The sequence below is a fragment of the Aotus nancymaae genome, unplaced genomic scaffold (assembly GCF_030222135.1).
Source record: "Aotus nancymaae isolate 86718 unplaced genomic scaffold, 86718_ANA_hifiasm-v0.15.2.pri h1tg000049l, whole genome shotgun sequence".
NCBI lineage: Eukaryota > Metazoa > Chordata > Mammalia > Primates > Aotidae > Aotus > Aotus nancymaae.
Genome location: NW_026988463.1, coordinates 2,483,120 through 2,497,637, shown reverse-complemented (window position 1 = coordinate 2,497,637; position 14,518 = coordinate 2,483,120). Strand labels below are relative to the sequence as shown.

At 60.4% G+C, this 14,518-nt stretch overlaps 1 protein-coding gene across 2 annotated transcripts in view; it reads right to left on the bottom strand.

The window, feature by feature from the left end:
- Window positions 1–14,518, bottom strand: part of PKD1 (polycystin 1, transient receptor potential channel interacting) — a 49,736-nt gene that overhangs the window by 4,885 nt on the left and 30,333 nt on the right. Inside the window, exons 16-36 of one of the 2 annotated variants that reach the window (XM_064362342.1) lie at window positions 14,226–14,375; window positions 13,177–13,320; window positions 12,805–13,084; window positions 12,502–12,715; window positions 12,259–12,418; window positions 11,740–11,892; window positions 10,774–10,918; window positions 8,708–9,328; window positions 8,260–8,416; window positions 7,802–8,054; window positions 7,482–7,677; window positions 5,853–6,023; window positions 5,605–5,748; window positions 5,292–5,502; window positions 5,077–5,203; window positions 4,021–4,137; window positions 3,882–3,934; window positions 3,477–3,646; window positions 3,327–3,399; window positions 318–436; window positions 37–239 (exon numbers count right to left, since the gene is read on the bottom strand). In XM_064362342.1, coding sequence (XP_064218412.1) covers window positions 37–239; window positions 318–436; window positions 3,327–3,399; window positions 3,477–3,646; window positions 3,882–3,934; window positions 4,021–4,137; window positions 5,077–5,203; window positions 5,292–5,502; window positions 5,605–5,748; window positions 5,853–6,023; window positions 7,482–7,677; window positions 7,802–8,054; window positions 8,260–8,416; window positions 8,708–9,328; window positions 10,774–10,918; window positions 11,740–11,892; window positions 12,259–12,418; window positions 12,502–12,715; window positions 12,805–13,084; window positions 13,177–13,320; window positions 14,226–14,375 — 3,861 coding nt within the window. The remainder of the gene's footprint in view (window positions 1–36; window positions 240–317; window positions 437–3,326; window positions 3,400–3,476; window positions 3,647–3,881; window positions 3,935–4,020; window positions 4,138–5,076; window positions 5,204–5,291; window positions 5,503–5,604; window positions 5,749–5,852; window positions 6,024–7,481; window positions 7,678–7,801; window positions 8,055–8,259; window positions 8,417–8,707; window positions 9,329–10,773; window positions 10,919–11,739; window positions 11,893–12,258; window positions 12,419–12,501; window positions 12,716–12,804; window positions 13,085–13,176; window positions 13,321–14,225; window positions 14,376–14,518) is intronic. The other variant, XM_021667260.2, reaches the window with a different exon arrangement.

The window sequence follows — 14,518 nt, the reverse complement described above, 5'->3', positions numbered from 1 at the left end:
AGAGGCCTGGAGCCCCGCCCCTGGCAGCCCCCTCACCTTCAGCGGCTCCCAGCCGAGGAAGGAGGCCAGGAAGCTGGCGCTGCTGGACAGGAGCCAGGCGACACTCACACCAGGGGGGAAGCCGGCACCCACCCACCCTGAGATTCCCACAGTCACAGCTGCCAGGAGCAGACTGAGCCCGTGAGCTAGGGAGGCGCACCAGGCCGGCAGCAGGCGCTTCCGCAGGCCCTCCACCAGTCCTGGGGAGGCAGGGAGAGACCTGTGACCGGCAGCCCAAAGGGAGGGGCTGGGGGCATCCCGGGCCTGTGCAAGCACACCTGTCCTGGAGAGCCTCGCTGCCTGGGGCTGTTCCCAGGTCAGGCCCGGGCTGGGGAGTCCCGGCTCCCCCAGCCTCTGCAGCACCAGCGCCTCTGTCTTCTCCCCAGGAGTGCTGGACCTGAAGGACGTGACAGGCCGTGAATTCTTCCTTGCCTCCCTGGAGGCAGTGGCGCCCAAGCTCATGCTGATCTGGGCGGGCAGTTTCTTGAGCCTCTAGGGCCATGGGGGTCCCACCAGAAGACCCTACCCCAAACCAGAGTGGGAGTGGTGCTGGGAGCCAGTGCACGAAGAGCTGCTCCAGGCACCAAAGCCAGGTGTCCGCCTATGTCCCCCTCCTGCTGGCTTTCCGCTGATAAACCCATCACTCACAGCCTGACCAGTCAGCCCTCATCCTAGACCTCCAGCTTCCCCTACAGTGGCACACAGCCTCTCAGGGTGCAACAGGCCCCTTTCAACCCTGCAAACTATGATTGGGTCCCAACCATCCAACAAGCACCTCCACAATCTAGAGAGACGAGTGTGTCTATCCCACACAGTTTTACAGCCTAAAATTAACTTTTGGACAAGGAAACATATAAAAGCCTTTCAAATCCCCAAAGTATGTAAGGCTCCCTGGGGCCAGAGATCTGCTGGTTTCTCTAGGAGCCAATGACCGCTAAGGCTGCGTCATAGCACCACGCGGACCTGCCCAGTCCCAGAGCCGCTAGAGAAGAAATGCAGAGGCTGGCCCAGTGCTTTCCCGCACCTGCACCCTGGTGAGCCCATCACTGAAAGAACGGCCTGGCCAGGGGCCGCACTGCACTCAATGCTCCCTGTTTTGCTGTCTCTCAGAGGATAAAAAGCACTCTCAGCTGCCTGGAGAGGCGTGTCTCAGCCAGGCACAGTGGCTCACACCTATAATCCCAGCACTTCAGGAGGCTGAGGCAGGAGGATCACTTGAGCTCAGGAGTTGGGAGACAGTGGGACCCTACCTCTACAAAAAAAACTTAAAAATGACCCAGGCTCAACTAGGCCAGGCATGGTGGCTCATGCTGGTAATCCCAGCACTTTGGGAGGCCAAGGTGGGTGGATCATGAGGTCAGGAGTTCGAGACTGGCCCAGCCAACATGGCGAAACCCCGTCTCAACTAAAAAAAAAAAAAAAAATTAGCCAGGCAGGCGTGGTGGTGGGTGCCTGTAATCCCAGCTGCTCAGGAGACTGAGGTAGAGAACTGCTTGAACCTGGAAGGCGGAGGTTGCAGTGAGCTGCAATCATGCCACTGCACTCCAACCTGGGCAACAGAGTGAGACCCCGTCTAAAATAAAGACCCAGACTCAAATATTCCTTTATGGCAACACAAACGACTCATACAGTGTCTGACTCAGGGAGCGGGCTCTTGCTGGCAAGTACAGAGAATGGCTTGTAGGGAAGGCATGGGGTGGCCAGGAATGTCAGGGCAGAGGTGCCACCAGGACGGAGGGTGCAGGCCCAGGTGCGGGAAGGCCAGGCTCTGCGTTGGGAAAGGAGCCACGGGATGTGCTGGAGGTTGGCGTGAGGAAGGACCCAGAGAGGGGTCCAGGACGAACCCAAGCCTCCAACTTGCTCAGCCTGAAGCATTGTCTGAGTAAGGGAATGGCCAAGGGTTGAGGACGTGGGGAGGGCGGGAGGACCACGTGCTCTGTGTGGCCGCCCAGTCTGAGCTGCTGCCAGAAGTCCCCACAGAGGCACTGAATCTGGATTTCACAAAGAGCTCTGGGCTAGAGATGTTGGGGGGCTGGTCAGTGTGTAGTGACTCCCCCTGGATTTCCCCATACTCTGTATTTTGAAAACCGATTGGCAATTTTTTCATAAAGATGCCCTCACGTCATGCTTATCTGCCTTTTGCCGTCTGTAAAACAGGAAGTCTTCCTTTTTGTCTGGGTCCTGGGACAATGACCAGCACTGAAGGGAATGCAGAACTCAAAGCAGATGTGGCTGGAAAAGCAGCACAGCCACGCACCACTCAGTGCCAGGGAGACGCTCTGAGAAACACGCCATGAGGTCATTCTGTCACTGTGCTAGCGTCACAGGGTGTAGTTACCCAAACCCAGACGCATGCAGGCCCCGTGGTGTGGCCGCTGGCTCCTGGCTCCACACATGCACTGGGCGCCACTACACTGAACCCTGCCGGCAGCTGCAGCACAAGGCAGGGCTGTGTGCACCTCAGCGCCTCCGAGCATGGGAAGGCACGGCAGAGCCTGGGGTCACATGTGTGACTACATACACGCTGACTCTATGTTACCCTTTATTGCTAAGTTGGAAAACCACCAAGAAATTAAGAAAAAAAATTTTTTTGAGACAGTCACACTTTGTTGCCCAGGCTGGAGTGCATTGGCGAGATCTTGGCTCACTGCAACCTCCATCTCCTGGGTTCAAGCCATTCTCCTGCCTCAGCCTCCCGAGTAGCTGGGATTACAGGTGCCCACCACCACACCCAGCTAATTTTTTTGTATTTTTAGTAGAGTTGAGGTTTCACCATGTTGGCCAGGCTGGTCTTGAACTCCAAACCTCAGGTGACCCACCCGCTTCAGCCTCCCAAAGTGCTGGGATTACAGGCATGAGCTACTGTGCCCAACCAAGAAATTCTTTAAAATACAAATTACCAAAAATGGTCTCAAAAAGAAAAAAATGGGGGTACTTAAAAACCTGCCCATCATTTCTCACTGTTCTGAGACCAAGATAAAAACGTGGCCCTGGCCAGTCTCACACAGGAGCGTTTCTGCTCCTCCAGAGCCCTGTGCGCCTGCTTCCTCCCGAGAGAGAAGGTTCTGGGGCTCTGGGGAAGCCCATGAGGCTCTTTCCAGAAAAGGAACGGGAGGTTCAAAGAAGTGAAGCAGTACAGCCCAGCCCTGGTGCACCCACTCCACCCCATCCTAGGCGGGGAGCACGGCTGCTGGGCCTGAGTCCTGGCCCCACCTCCAGCAACCCCCTCCCCACCCACGTCCTGGCCCCTCCTCCAGACCCCTCTTCCCCAAGAGCCGGGCACTCACAGGCTGGTGAGCAGGTCCGTTTCCACTTGGGTGTCCTGGGTGGTGGCAAGCACCTGCCGGATCAGGTCTTCATCTAGAGGGACAGGAGGCAGTGGGTGGACTCAGCTGCGCTGGTGAGCTTCAGAGCCCCCTCCTCTCACTCCAACTCACCTGATGCTGAGGATTTGGCCGGAGAGTAGGGGCTGGCCAGGGAGAGGCTGTCCTCCTCTGGGCCCGCCCGGCCCCGAGCCAGCTGCCGCAGGTTGCTCCCCACAATGGATGTGTCGCTGAGCAGGTCCGGCCAACTGAGTGTGCCCTCGCTGGACGGCCAGCACACCAGGCTTCAGGAGGCACGGGTCAGCAAGAGGCACAGGTCAGCAAGGAGCCAGGGGATGCATCACACACGCACCCACCCCCGTCTAGTCACACGAGGACACGCTGGGCTTCCAAGCAAACCCGCTCCCAGGCGGTGTGACCACATGGAGCCACAGACACCCGTCAAGGACACACAGCCCACACATCCCCGGCACCCGACAGCGACCTGCACCAGGGCCAAGGTTTCTCTAGGGAACCCACCTCTTAGAATCATCCAGAAATAAGTCACTCTTCATCTGTCCAGCAAAGGCCTGCTAAGAAGTGCACAGTGTCTAAGTCCAAGCCGCCCCGAGGCGGCAGGACGCTCAGCCCAGACTCGGACCCCCAGCGGAGCCCTCACCTCAGCGTGGAGGCCCGAGAACGTGAGGAAGGAGCTGTCCAGCACAGATGAGTCCAGGCAGCTGTCGATGTCCAGCACCTGCTGCCCAGCGGGTGCAGGGCTTGGGCCCGCAACCACCTGCGGACAAGGGCAGTGGTCAGCAGGCGGCAGCTCAGGGCTGCTCAGGACAGGCATGAGAAGTCACCTCCTCAGCGGACAGGGCAGAGCCTGGTGCCATCAAACAGAATGTTCTAGAGTGGTGGTGGTGTGTGACATCTGCACTGTCCATGATGGCAGCCCCTCACGTGTGCCACTGAGCACTTTACAGGTGACTGGTGCAGCTAAGTAACTGAGTTTTAAATTTCATTTCCTTTATTTATTTATTTTTGACACAGAATCTCATTCTGTTCCCAAGGCTGAAGTGCAATGGTGTAATCTTGGCTCACTGCATCCTCCACCTCCTGGGTTCAAGCAATTCTCCTGCCTCAGCCTCCCGAGTAGCTGGGACTACAGGCGCCCAGCACACCTGGCTAATTTTTGTATTTTTAGTAGAGACGGGGTTTCGCCATGTTGGCCAGGATGGTCTCAAACTCCTGACCTCGTGATCTACCCGCCTCAGCCTCCCCAAGTGCTGGGATTACAGACGTGAGCCACCGCGCCTGGCTGCCCTGTGGGAGGTTTCTAAGGGACTAACTTGGTGAGACTCTTCACTTGCTGTAAGATCTACTGAGATTTTCTTCTTGAGTCAGTTTCAGGAGCGTGTGCAGCCATGTGCTCGCTTCTGAGTTATCTGATGTGCTGGTGGGCAGGTGTCTGCAGCATCCCTTAAGTCCTGTTACTGTCTGCACGGTTGGCAGCGATGTGTTCTTTTCTTTCACAGAATATTCTGGCATCTGAGTTTTCTCTCTTTCTCCCTGGTCAGTCTAACTAAGGCTGCTCAACTGTGCTGACCCTCCGTGAGAGCCCACCTTTGGTGGGCCCCTTTCCCTCTGGATGCGGTGCTGAACAGTGCCCTGGGCATGGTGCTGAGAACTAGGCTCCATCGTCTGTCTTCCCAGGTCCCCAGTCCCAGCCCACCTTGCTCCGGGACATCCGGAAGAGAAAGAGGACAGCCAGGTAGACGGGATAGACAACCACACTGGACACCAGGCCAATGGCGACTGTGTCGACGCTCAGCGGGCTCAGCCTGGACACATGACCCGTGCTGTGTGAAGGAGGAGGCCAAGCAGGTGAGGCTGAGGGGCAGAAAGTGATGGACAGGAAGAGGCTGTCCCGACCCCCACGGCACCCACCTGTAGGCAGAGTCTCCCACAGCCCCGTACCACACGGCGTTGGCGCCCAGGAAGAGGCAGATGAGAAGAACGCAGCAGGTGGCCCTCTGGACGCGGGTGAAGCGGCTTCGAGGTGGCCGGTCCCATATGGAGAGCCAGATGTGCTTGTCGAAGAAGCCTCGCTGCAGCTCAGCCACCAGCAGGCGCCGGAAGCTCAACAGAGCTACGTCACCTAGGGGGCAGAGAGGGCAGAGCTGTAGGAGGCCTCGGGGCAGGATCACCCAGCCCACCCTCCCACCTGCCCACACAGCAAGAGCAGGAAATGAGGCCTTACTTGCTGCCAGCACCTCCTTCTCCACCAGGCCCCCGTTGGCCTCCGTCTCCACCGACAACCAGTCATTGACCAGGAAGAAGGCACTGCGGGCTGTCTGCAGGTCCCTAACGATGACGTGCTGCAGGAACCAGGCGGGGCTGAGCCCTAAGGAGGTGCAGGAGGGAGGTCAGGCCCAACGGCGCCCGATGCAGAGGCAGGGGGCAGACAGAGATGAGGAGGGGGCAGAGGTCAGCAGGGTCCACACAGACCTTTGTTGTCATGCCACACTCGGATCTTCCACACGCTGCCCAGGCTGTGTGGGGTGGCGATCTGGAAGATGTCCAGGCTGTTGCGGTGGAAGGTTCTGTCGCCATCCAGGTGCCGGTGGCCGCTCTGGCTGTCCACCCCATACAGCATGATTCCCACATGGGCTGTGGTACCTGCGGACGACAGCGAGGCGTGGAAGGCTGGGTCTGCTCCCCAGCACAGGTGGCGTTGCAGGCAAGTCGTCTCAACTTCGGCCTCCGTGCGCTCAAGGAGCTGCACGGGCAGTCCTGGCTTTGCACGGCTCTGCCATGCACCAGGGGCTGTGGTTACCCCAATTTTTCCAATAAACACCAAGGCCGCAAGGACATGGTTAAGTGACATAGAGATAACTGTGTGATAAGTGCACACGCCTCAGTCCATGTCACAACCAGTGACCCGCACCACACACCTGTCCCTCAGTGCATGCAGACTGCAAAGCGTGAAGCCACGTCCCCTTCTCTCCCATTGACAGACCCAGGTGACGGTTTTTAAAAGTAGGTAATCAAAAACAAGAACTGGCCAATGAAGATGAAGGCACAGCATGAAGATAAAAAATGGGGACATGGCTGGGGATGGTGGCTCACGCCTGTCATCCCAGCACCTGGGGAGGCTGAGGCAGGTGGATCACCTGAGGTCAGGAGTTCGAGACCAGCCTGGCCAACATAATGAAAAATTAGCCAGGCGTGGTGGTGCGCACCTGTAATCCCAGCTAGTCAGGAGGCTGAGGCAGGGGAATCACTTGAACCCAGGAGGTGGAGGCTGCAATGAGCCGAGATTGCACCACTGCACTCCAGCCTGGGCCACAGAGCAAGATTCCCGTATCCAAAAAAAAAAAAAAAAAAAAAAGGAACGCTGGAAGGGCAATTCCAATTGAACAAAAATGGAGTTATTGATGAAACACCGTGGGAGCTGAGTGCGGTGGCTCACACCTGTAATCCCAGCACTTTGGGAGGCCAAGATGGGCAGATCAACTGAAGTCAGGAGTTTGAGACCAGCCTTGCCAACATGATGAAACCCTGTCTCTACTAAAAATACAAAAATTAGCTGGGTGTGGTGGCTCATGCCTGTAGTCCCAGCTACTTGGGAGGTTGAGGCAGGAGAATTGCTTAAACCCGGGAGGCAAAGGTTGCAATGAGCTGAGATCATGACACCATACTCCAGCCTGAGCAACAGAGCAAGTGTCAGTCTCAAAACAAAGAAGGAAAAAAAAAGAAACAGCCAGCCCTGGGGAGGGTGATGTCGTCTCCATGTGAGAGATGAGCTATGGAGGGCGGGAGCACAGTCTCCCGCACTGGTCACAAAGCTCCCCTCTGCACGGGCTAAGCTCAATGACTTGTGGGGCCACACTAACATGCAAAACACAGGCTACCCACCCTGACCAACTGGGCACCTACTTCCAGCTAGGAGCTGTCCTAGTGCTCAGGGACAGTGACTGCCCACGAGGTCATTCCCAGGATTTACAAATGAGCCCTTTGCATGGCACTGGAGAAACTGCCTTGTTCTGATGCCTGCAGCAAGACTCACTTCCAGAGGGTGCAATCCGCAGAGCCAGGAAGAGTAGGGAGGCCCTGCCGCCCCGCTGCGCCCCTCACCTGAGCCTCGGCCCCAGCCTGTCTTGACGAGGATCTCGTACTTGAAGCGGCCCCGCTGCCCGCAGAAGGGGATGGCTCGGCCCCGGCTGGCGTCCAGCTGGTCCAGCTTGTGCAGGATGGCAGCCATGACCACATAGGTCGCCAGGCACACGGCGCATGTCAGCAGGACGATGTAGTTTATGTCCACTGTTGGCTCCTGTGAGGGTACAGCCACCAGGCCCAGGAGGTCACATGCAAGCTGCGCCTTCTCAGGACAGAGCCAAGCCCACCCAGGCCCTCCTTCACCCTGCAAAATCTCCCAGGCACATGGGGCCACTCACAGGAGGCATGAAGTGGACGCGGCTTGGGGGCACGAAGAGGCTGGCGCCGAAGGCAGTGAGGTGGCGGGTGAGGCAGACGGCCTGCTGGGGTGAGGTCTCCTCCAGGGGCAGCAGCCCTTCTGTCCTCCATGCCATGTCTTCCTCGCTGAAGTACTGGCACAGGGACGTGTACAGGCCCACAGACACCTCCAGCGCCGACCAGTGGAAGTGGCTGGTGAGGTTCAGATAGTAACTTCCCGCTGGGTCTCCATTCCTGGGTGGGGAAGGGGCAGTCAAGGTGAGCTTGGGCCCTGCCAGGGTAGGTATCTGGGTCCCAGACCCCACGCCCGGCCCAGACCCCACGCCCGGCCCAGTCCCCAGTCCCCTTGCTGCCTGCTGTCCCCACAGGGCCGATGACCCAGGCCATGCTGATCCACGGTGCCCCCCGCTGCCCTACCAGGCCGGCCCTCGGAGCTCACCCCGGGGCAATGAAGAAGGTGTAGGGCCTGTGGTCGGTGCCCTCCAGCGACTCAGGCCGGATCCTCCTGCTGGCTGAGCAGTTGTGCTGATTGGGCCGGGGTTCCGAGTGCAAGTAGACTGCCAGGTAGGGCTCGGGTTCCTCAGAAAGGTAGCGACCTGGGGGCAGCATGCACAGGTCCGATGCCTGCTAGGAAGCTCACCCACCCGGGGACACCCACAATGGCCCTCCTGAGCCCGCCCTCTGCCACTGGCCTGAGAGGCCACAGGAGCCTCTGTGCTGGAGCCGGCACCGGCTTCTCTGTGGGCCTCAGTTTCTCTACCGCCAGGCCTCCAGTAGCCCATGAAGCAGAAGGCAGACTTCACTAGAGACACTCATGGAGGCCCTACGAGAAATGCCCTCCCCCAGGAAAGATGCCGGGGAGCGTGTGCCCCGCTTACTGCACGCACCATCCAACAGCGTGTAGTTGAGCTGCAGGTGCAGCCCGGCTGCAGGGTTGCTGCTGTCCAGGGTAACCACGGCACCGACAGAGGCCTGGGGCTGGACCATGACGGAGTGAGTGGGGCTGTGGTGGCCGAGGGTGGCCCAGTCTGAGTTGTTGGGCACCTTGACGGTGATGGCACGCTCCGAGGCCAGCCGCTCAATGGGGATCTGGGTGCCGGCCTGTGTCTGGAACGCCATGGAGGCCACCTTGGTAGAGACAGTGTAGTTGCTGATGTAGCCGAAGGGAAAGGGGTTGGAGTCCACCAGGAAGATGAGCTGCACGACGTCGCTGAGGTTGGACAGGGCCTCGCTGAAGGCCTCGGGGATGGAGAAGTGGCAGCCGGGGCCTGGGGCACTGCCATAGCACAGCAGGCTCCCCGGGTCCGAGCGCTTGCCCTGGGCCACAATCTCCTCACCCGCCAGCGTCAGGGGCTCCTCGTTGAGAACGCGGGAGCGCATGAGGATACCCATGAGGGCGGAGGTCAGGTTATAGGCCTGGGATGCCACCATTCTTGATGGCACCTCGGCCCCCAGCTCCGAGGGCTGCAGCCCCTGCACATCGGAGCTGGCCAGGTGGATGAGGTCACCTGCAGACAGGCATGGTGTCAGTGCAGGGAGAAGGGGGAGGCAAAGGGAGGGTGGGGGCTTGGAGAAAGAAGGAGCCAGAGGGTGGGGGCTGGCAGAAAAGGGGAACCTGAGGGGGTTGAGGGAGGAAATGCAGGCAAAAGGAAGGGGGAAGCTGGAGAGAAGGAGGGGGATGAGAAGAGGGAGAGGCACAAGGAGAGGGAGGGAGATGAATAGGGGGAGAGGGAGGGGGATGAGGAGGGGGAGAGGAAGGGGGATGAGGAGGGGACAGAGAGGAGGATGAGAGAGATGGAGGGAAGGGGATGAGAGGAATGAGGAGGGGGGGATGAGGAGGGGACAGAGGGGGATGAGAGAGATGGTGAGAGGGAGGGGGATGAGAGGGATGGGGGATGGGGGAGATGGGGGAGGGGGGATGAGAAGGGAAGAGGGAGGGGAGGGAAGAGGAGGGAGAGGTGGGGGAGGGGGATGAGGGGAAATAGGAGGAATGAAGGGAGAAGAGGGATGAGGGGGAGAAGGAATGGAAAAGGGGAGGGGGATAGAGACAGAAAAAAGGAATGGGAATAAGGGAAGGAATAAGAATGAGAATGGGGGAATGGGGCAAGGGCGAGGTGGAGAGGGAAGAAGGGGAGAGGAAGGAGCAGGGGGAAGGAGAAGGAGGAAGGTGGGGGAAGAGGATGATAGGGGAAGAGGAGGGGGAAGGGGAAGGAGGTAGGGGTATGGGGAAAAAAGAAGGGGGTATACGGAAGTGAGAGGAGAAAGTGGGAGGAGGAAAGAGGGATGGGGAAGGGGGAGGAGGGAGGGAGATGAGAGATGGGAAGGGAAGGAAGTGGTAGAGGAAGTGGGGGAGGGGGAATGGGGGAGAGGAGTGGGAGAGGAGGGGGAGAGAAGGGGAAAAGGGAGGTAGAAGAAAGGGAGGGGAGCGGGGAGGGGAAAGGAGGAGGGGAGAGGAGGGGAAAGGAGGAGGGGAGGAGAAGGGGGAGGGAGAAGGGGGAGGAGAAGGGGAAGGGGAGGGGAAGGGGAGTGGGGAAGGGGAGGGGAAGGGAAGGGGGAAGGATGATGGGATGGGAAGGGGGAGGGTGAGAGGGAGAGGAGGAGAGGGAGGGGAGGGGAAGGGGGAAGGGAAGGAGGGGGAAGGGGAAAAAGGGAGGTGGGAAGCAGGGGAGGGAAAGGAGGAGGGAAGCAGGGGAGGGAGGGGAGGATGGAGGCAGGGGGAAGGGAGGAGAGGGAAGGGAGGGGAGGAGAGGGGAATGGAAGGGGAGTAGAAAGGGGGAGGAGAAAGGAGGAGGGGAAAGAGGGGAGGAGGAAGGGGGAGGGGGAAGAGGGAAGGAGAAAGGGGGACGGGGAAGGGGAAGGGGGAAGGGAGGGGAGGGGGGAGGGGGGAGGGGAGGGGAGAAGACAGAAGATAGGCAGGGGGGCGGAAGGATGATGTGGGGTTTAGGCTGCACACCTGTGATGTTGAGAATGCTGTCTCCGATGGCAGTGGGCGTCACAGTGCCCGCGGTGGTCTCCACCTGTAGGATCCGCATCATAGCCTCCAGCTTGTGCAGTGTCTGCTTCAGGCACGAGCGGCACACGAGCTCCCTGCTGGGCCCCTGTGAGGAGCCGACAGTGTCCAGCTCCACTCCCGGGTGCAGCCTCGTGCGCTCCTTGCACACATCCTCCTCTCCACGCGTGTCCTCACCCAGCTCCCGCCCCTGGCCCTGCAGCTGGAGAGCCTGACAGACTGGACCCCTCACAGCCTCCCCGCTAAGTGCCTTCTGTGGCTCCTCCTGACCCAGGGTCTCCACCTGGGCTCATGTGACAAGGCCCACCAGCCACACAGGGCATCTTTTCACACAAATGAGAGCGAGGCAGCTGCCAAGGCCATGGATAGCATCCAGACCCAGCCACAGCACAGCCAGGGACGCCATGGGGCAGCAGGGTAGCTCCAGCTGCAAAGCCCTCTTCCCTCCCAGGGCTCTGCCCTGCCCCAGTCTCGAATCAGCCCGCTGCTGTGCAGACACAGTGCCCCCATTAGATGTGCCCTGCCCACCCCTGAGCCTGGGCTGTGGCAGCAGGCGCCTCAGGGGAGAAAAACTTTGGGTGTGCCAGGGGAATGCTGCAAGACCACAGGGGGTTGGGGGAAGGGGAAGGGAGGGGAGGGGAAGGGAGTGGACAGAGCAGCATCTTCCCAGCCCTTCCCTACATCTGGGCTCCTCTTTGACCCGAGTTCCCCAGAGGCACCCTGGGTACACGAGCGACACGAGAACAGCTAAGGCTGTCAAGGCAGGTCAGAGGCCGAGGAGGGCCACGGTAGAAAGGAGCCCAGGCTAGGAGGCTCAGCTCCTTGGCCAAGCTGCCCGTCTACCCTGGTGGCTGGACCCAGTGCCCAGGCAGGCATGTGGGGCTGGATGGGCAGGTGGGGCCGTCCTACCATGCACTGGGCCAGCGCAGCGGCGATCTGCTGAATGTCATCCACGGTGTGGACCCGCAGGGACACCAGGGTCTCTGTGATGTTCTTGCGTATCTGGGCTCGGCGCTGCCGCTCATGTTCGGGCTCTGCTGCCGTGTCCAGGGCCTGCTCGTACTGGGGAAGGCAGGGACACAGGGCACTGTCAGCAGGGAAGGAGACTTGGCAGCTACCCATGACTCCTGGGGTCAGTGACACACTGGATGCTGAGTGACATGGAACGACCTGAGACCCTGAGCTGTTTCTTCGTGGGCAAAACAGGGCACACACAGGGGCCCTCCTGGGAGCGGTAGGCACTGGGAAGCGGGCACCAGGGAGGGCCTGGTAGGTGTGGCTGCTGGGAGCGAAGGGTGCCGCTTCAAGGTCACTGGGATTTGTCTGTGGGACCCGGGGTTAGCCTTCTGCAAGGCTCCAGAAAATATGGGTCTCAGTCCCCCAGCATGCGTGCAACAGACATACAGTCCCCTCCCCGCCTGCACTCGCCTCGTTCAGCACGGTGACCAGGGCCAGCGAGTACTCGATGACGTGCTGGGGGTCAGCCTGCCGCAGCAGCCCTGGGAGCACGCTGGCTGTGAGCCTGTGCAGCCAGGCCGTGAGCCCCGCTGCGCTGCTGTTGGGCTCTGGAAGAACGATGGCCAGAGACCTGTGATTAGAAGGAGGTGGTGAGTGGAGGGGGGCAGTGAGCAGCCGGCAGTCTCAGGGGCACCCACCCAAGGCCTGGCTCACCTGTTGAGGGCGACCACAGCAGCTCCAAGCTGGTCCTGCACCACCACAGCCAGGCCCACCTCGAAGTGTGGCCTGAAACCCGGAGGCAGCACGGCCCCGTAGCTGGAGAGGCTGCCCTTGTAGACACAAAACTCCTCACAGTGGCCCTGGCGACAGCGCCGCAGCAGTAGGGCGTACACCAGTGGGGCACTGGCATCCTCCACGTCCTGCCAGCCTGCAGGACCCCACGGCATCACGGGAGGGCCCCGAGGCATCACCGAGTGGGGAGCTCCCGCTGCGCCCCCCACACAGGCCCACACTCACCCGAGCATTCAAAGTGCACCTTGGTGGTGAGGGCGTGCACAGCGCCCAGGGGAAAAAGGCGGCACGAGCCCCCCAGCGGTGGGCGGTTGGGGGACAGGCGGATGGAAGCACAGCCCTCCTCCTCGCCGGAGTGGCCTAGCACCGTGAGCGTGAAGGTGTAGCCCTCGCCGTCCCGCAGCACACCCCGCCGCAGCACCAGCCGCATGCCTGCACTGCCTGTGGACGTGGTGGTCTCATCCAGCACCAGCGTCTTGTTGCTGAAGGTGCGTGCCGCCCAGCGCTGCAGGCAGGAGGGGTGGTGAGGGGGTGGAACACCCTGCCCTGCCAGCAGGCTCCCCCGACCCACCCGGCCACACCCCTTTCTGCGCTCACCCCTTGCTTGGAGCCGCTGCTGCAGTTGAGGCAGCGGCCCTCCAGGTACACGTAGGAGCTGCGGCTCACTTCGTACACAGCCTGTGCCTTGCAGGACACGCACTCCAAGGACACAATGGGCACCCGGCCGCTCCGGATTAGCACCTGGGGAGGGAGTGGGGTTACCTCCAGCCCATGTCTGCCCAGCATGCTGGAAGATCTGGGGGACCCGCGGAGGATGCTGCTCCCAAACTCCAGGATTCCCAGGGGACTGGCTGCTGCCGGTGAGCTCAGCCCCTCCTGGCATAGTCGTCCGGTTTTCGACCTCCCAACCTAGGTGGCAGAAGCTCATCCATAGGGCAGAGGACCCCGGGGCGTGTGTTCAGGTGTCCTGCACCCAGCTGGAGCCTGGCAGGAAGCAGGTGGTGGTCGCTGAAGGACCCTGGGAGATACATGTGTGAACAGACATACATGTGGGCGTGAGGACCACGGTTTCCTCGCAGCCCTGACTCTCAGGTGCAGCCCTGGTCCAGGGCCTAGGTCAGGATGCTGAGTCAGAATGGAACATGCTCCCATGCCCTCCCCACAGCCAACCCCTCTGGGCAGGACCACGATCAGGCCAGCAGAGGAAAGTAGGGCCTGGGAGACAGACACTCGCTCTGGGGCACCAGCAGGTCTTGCCTGACAGCAGCAGGAGCAGCCACCACAAGCTCAGGGTCAGCGAGCCTCCTGGCCGTCCCGAGAGGGGATCGCGGGGGTGAGAACCGGCCCACTGCATCCAGGAACAGGGGCGCGGGCTCGGGACAGTGGCTGCCTCTGGGGTGGGAAGAGGCTGTTTCTCACTGTTGGTGTTGGGAGACTGTGTGGCTTGAAGATTTTACATGGAACTGTGGCAGGTTTGGAAGGAAGCAAAGCTGAAGCAGCCTGTTTTGTTAAATACGATTTGTATCGAAAAAACAAAGTTGGGCGAGAGCGCACAGCCTCTCTGCAAGCACTAAAATACAGAAAACTATTGATGAGCAGGAGTGCTGGGCTGTCAGGAGTGTGGCCAAGGGGCGGGCAGCACGCACCGTCTGGTTGGTGGCCTCCTCCTTGCGGCCAGCCTTCCACACAGTCAGACTGAAGGTATACTCCACGCCGGCTGCCAGCCGCTCCCGGGGAATGGTAACCATGCTGCTCCCTCGGGGCCCAAAGTTCAGCGCACACCCGCCAGCCTCCCTCTGCAGGCCGAGAACAAGGGGTCATGTGGTGTGAGAGTCCCACCCAGCCTCAAAGTGGAGCCCAGACCAGGGCACGGCTCAGGAGACTCCCTTTCCATGCTGGGACGGGCCAACCCTAGTGGTGTGCTGGGTGTTCCCCAGCC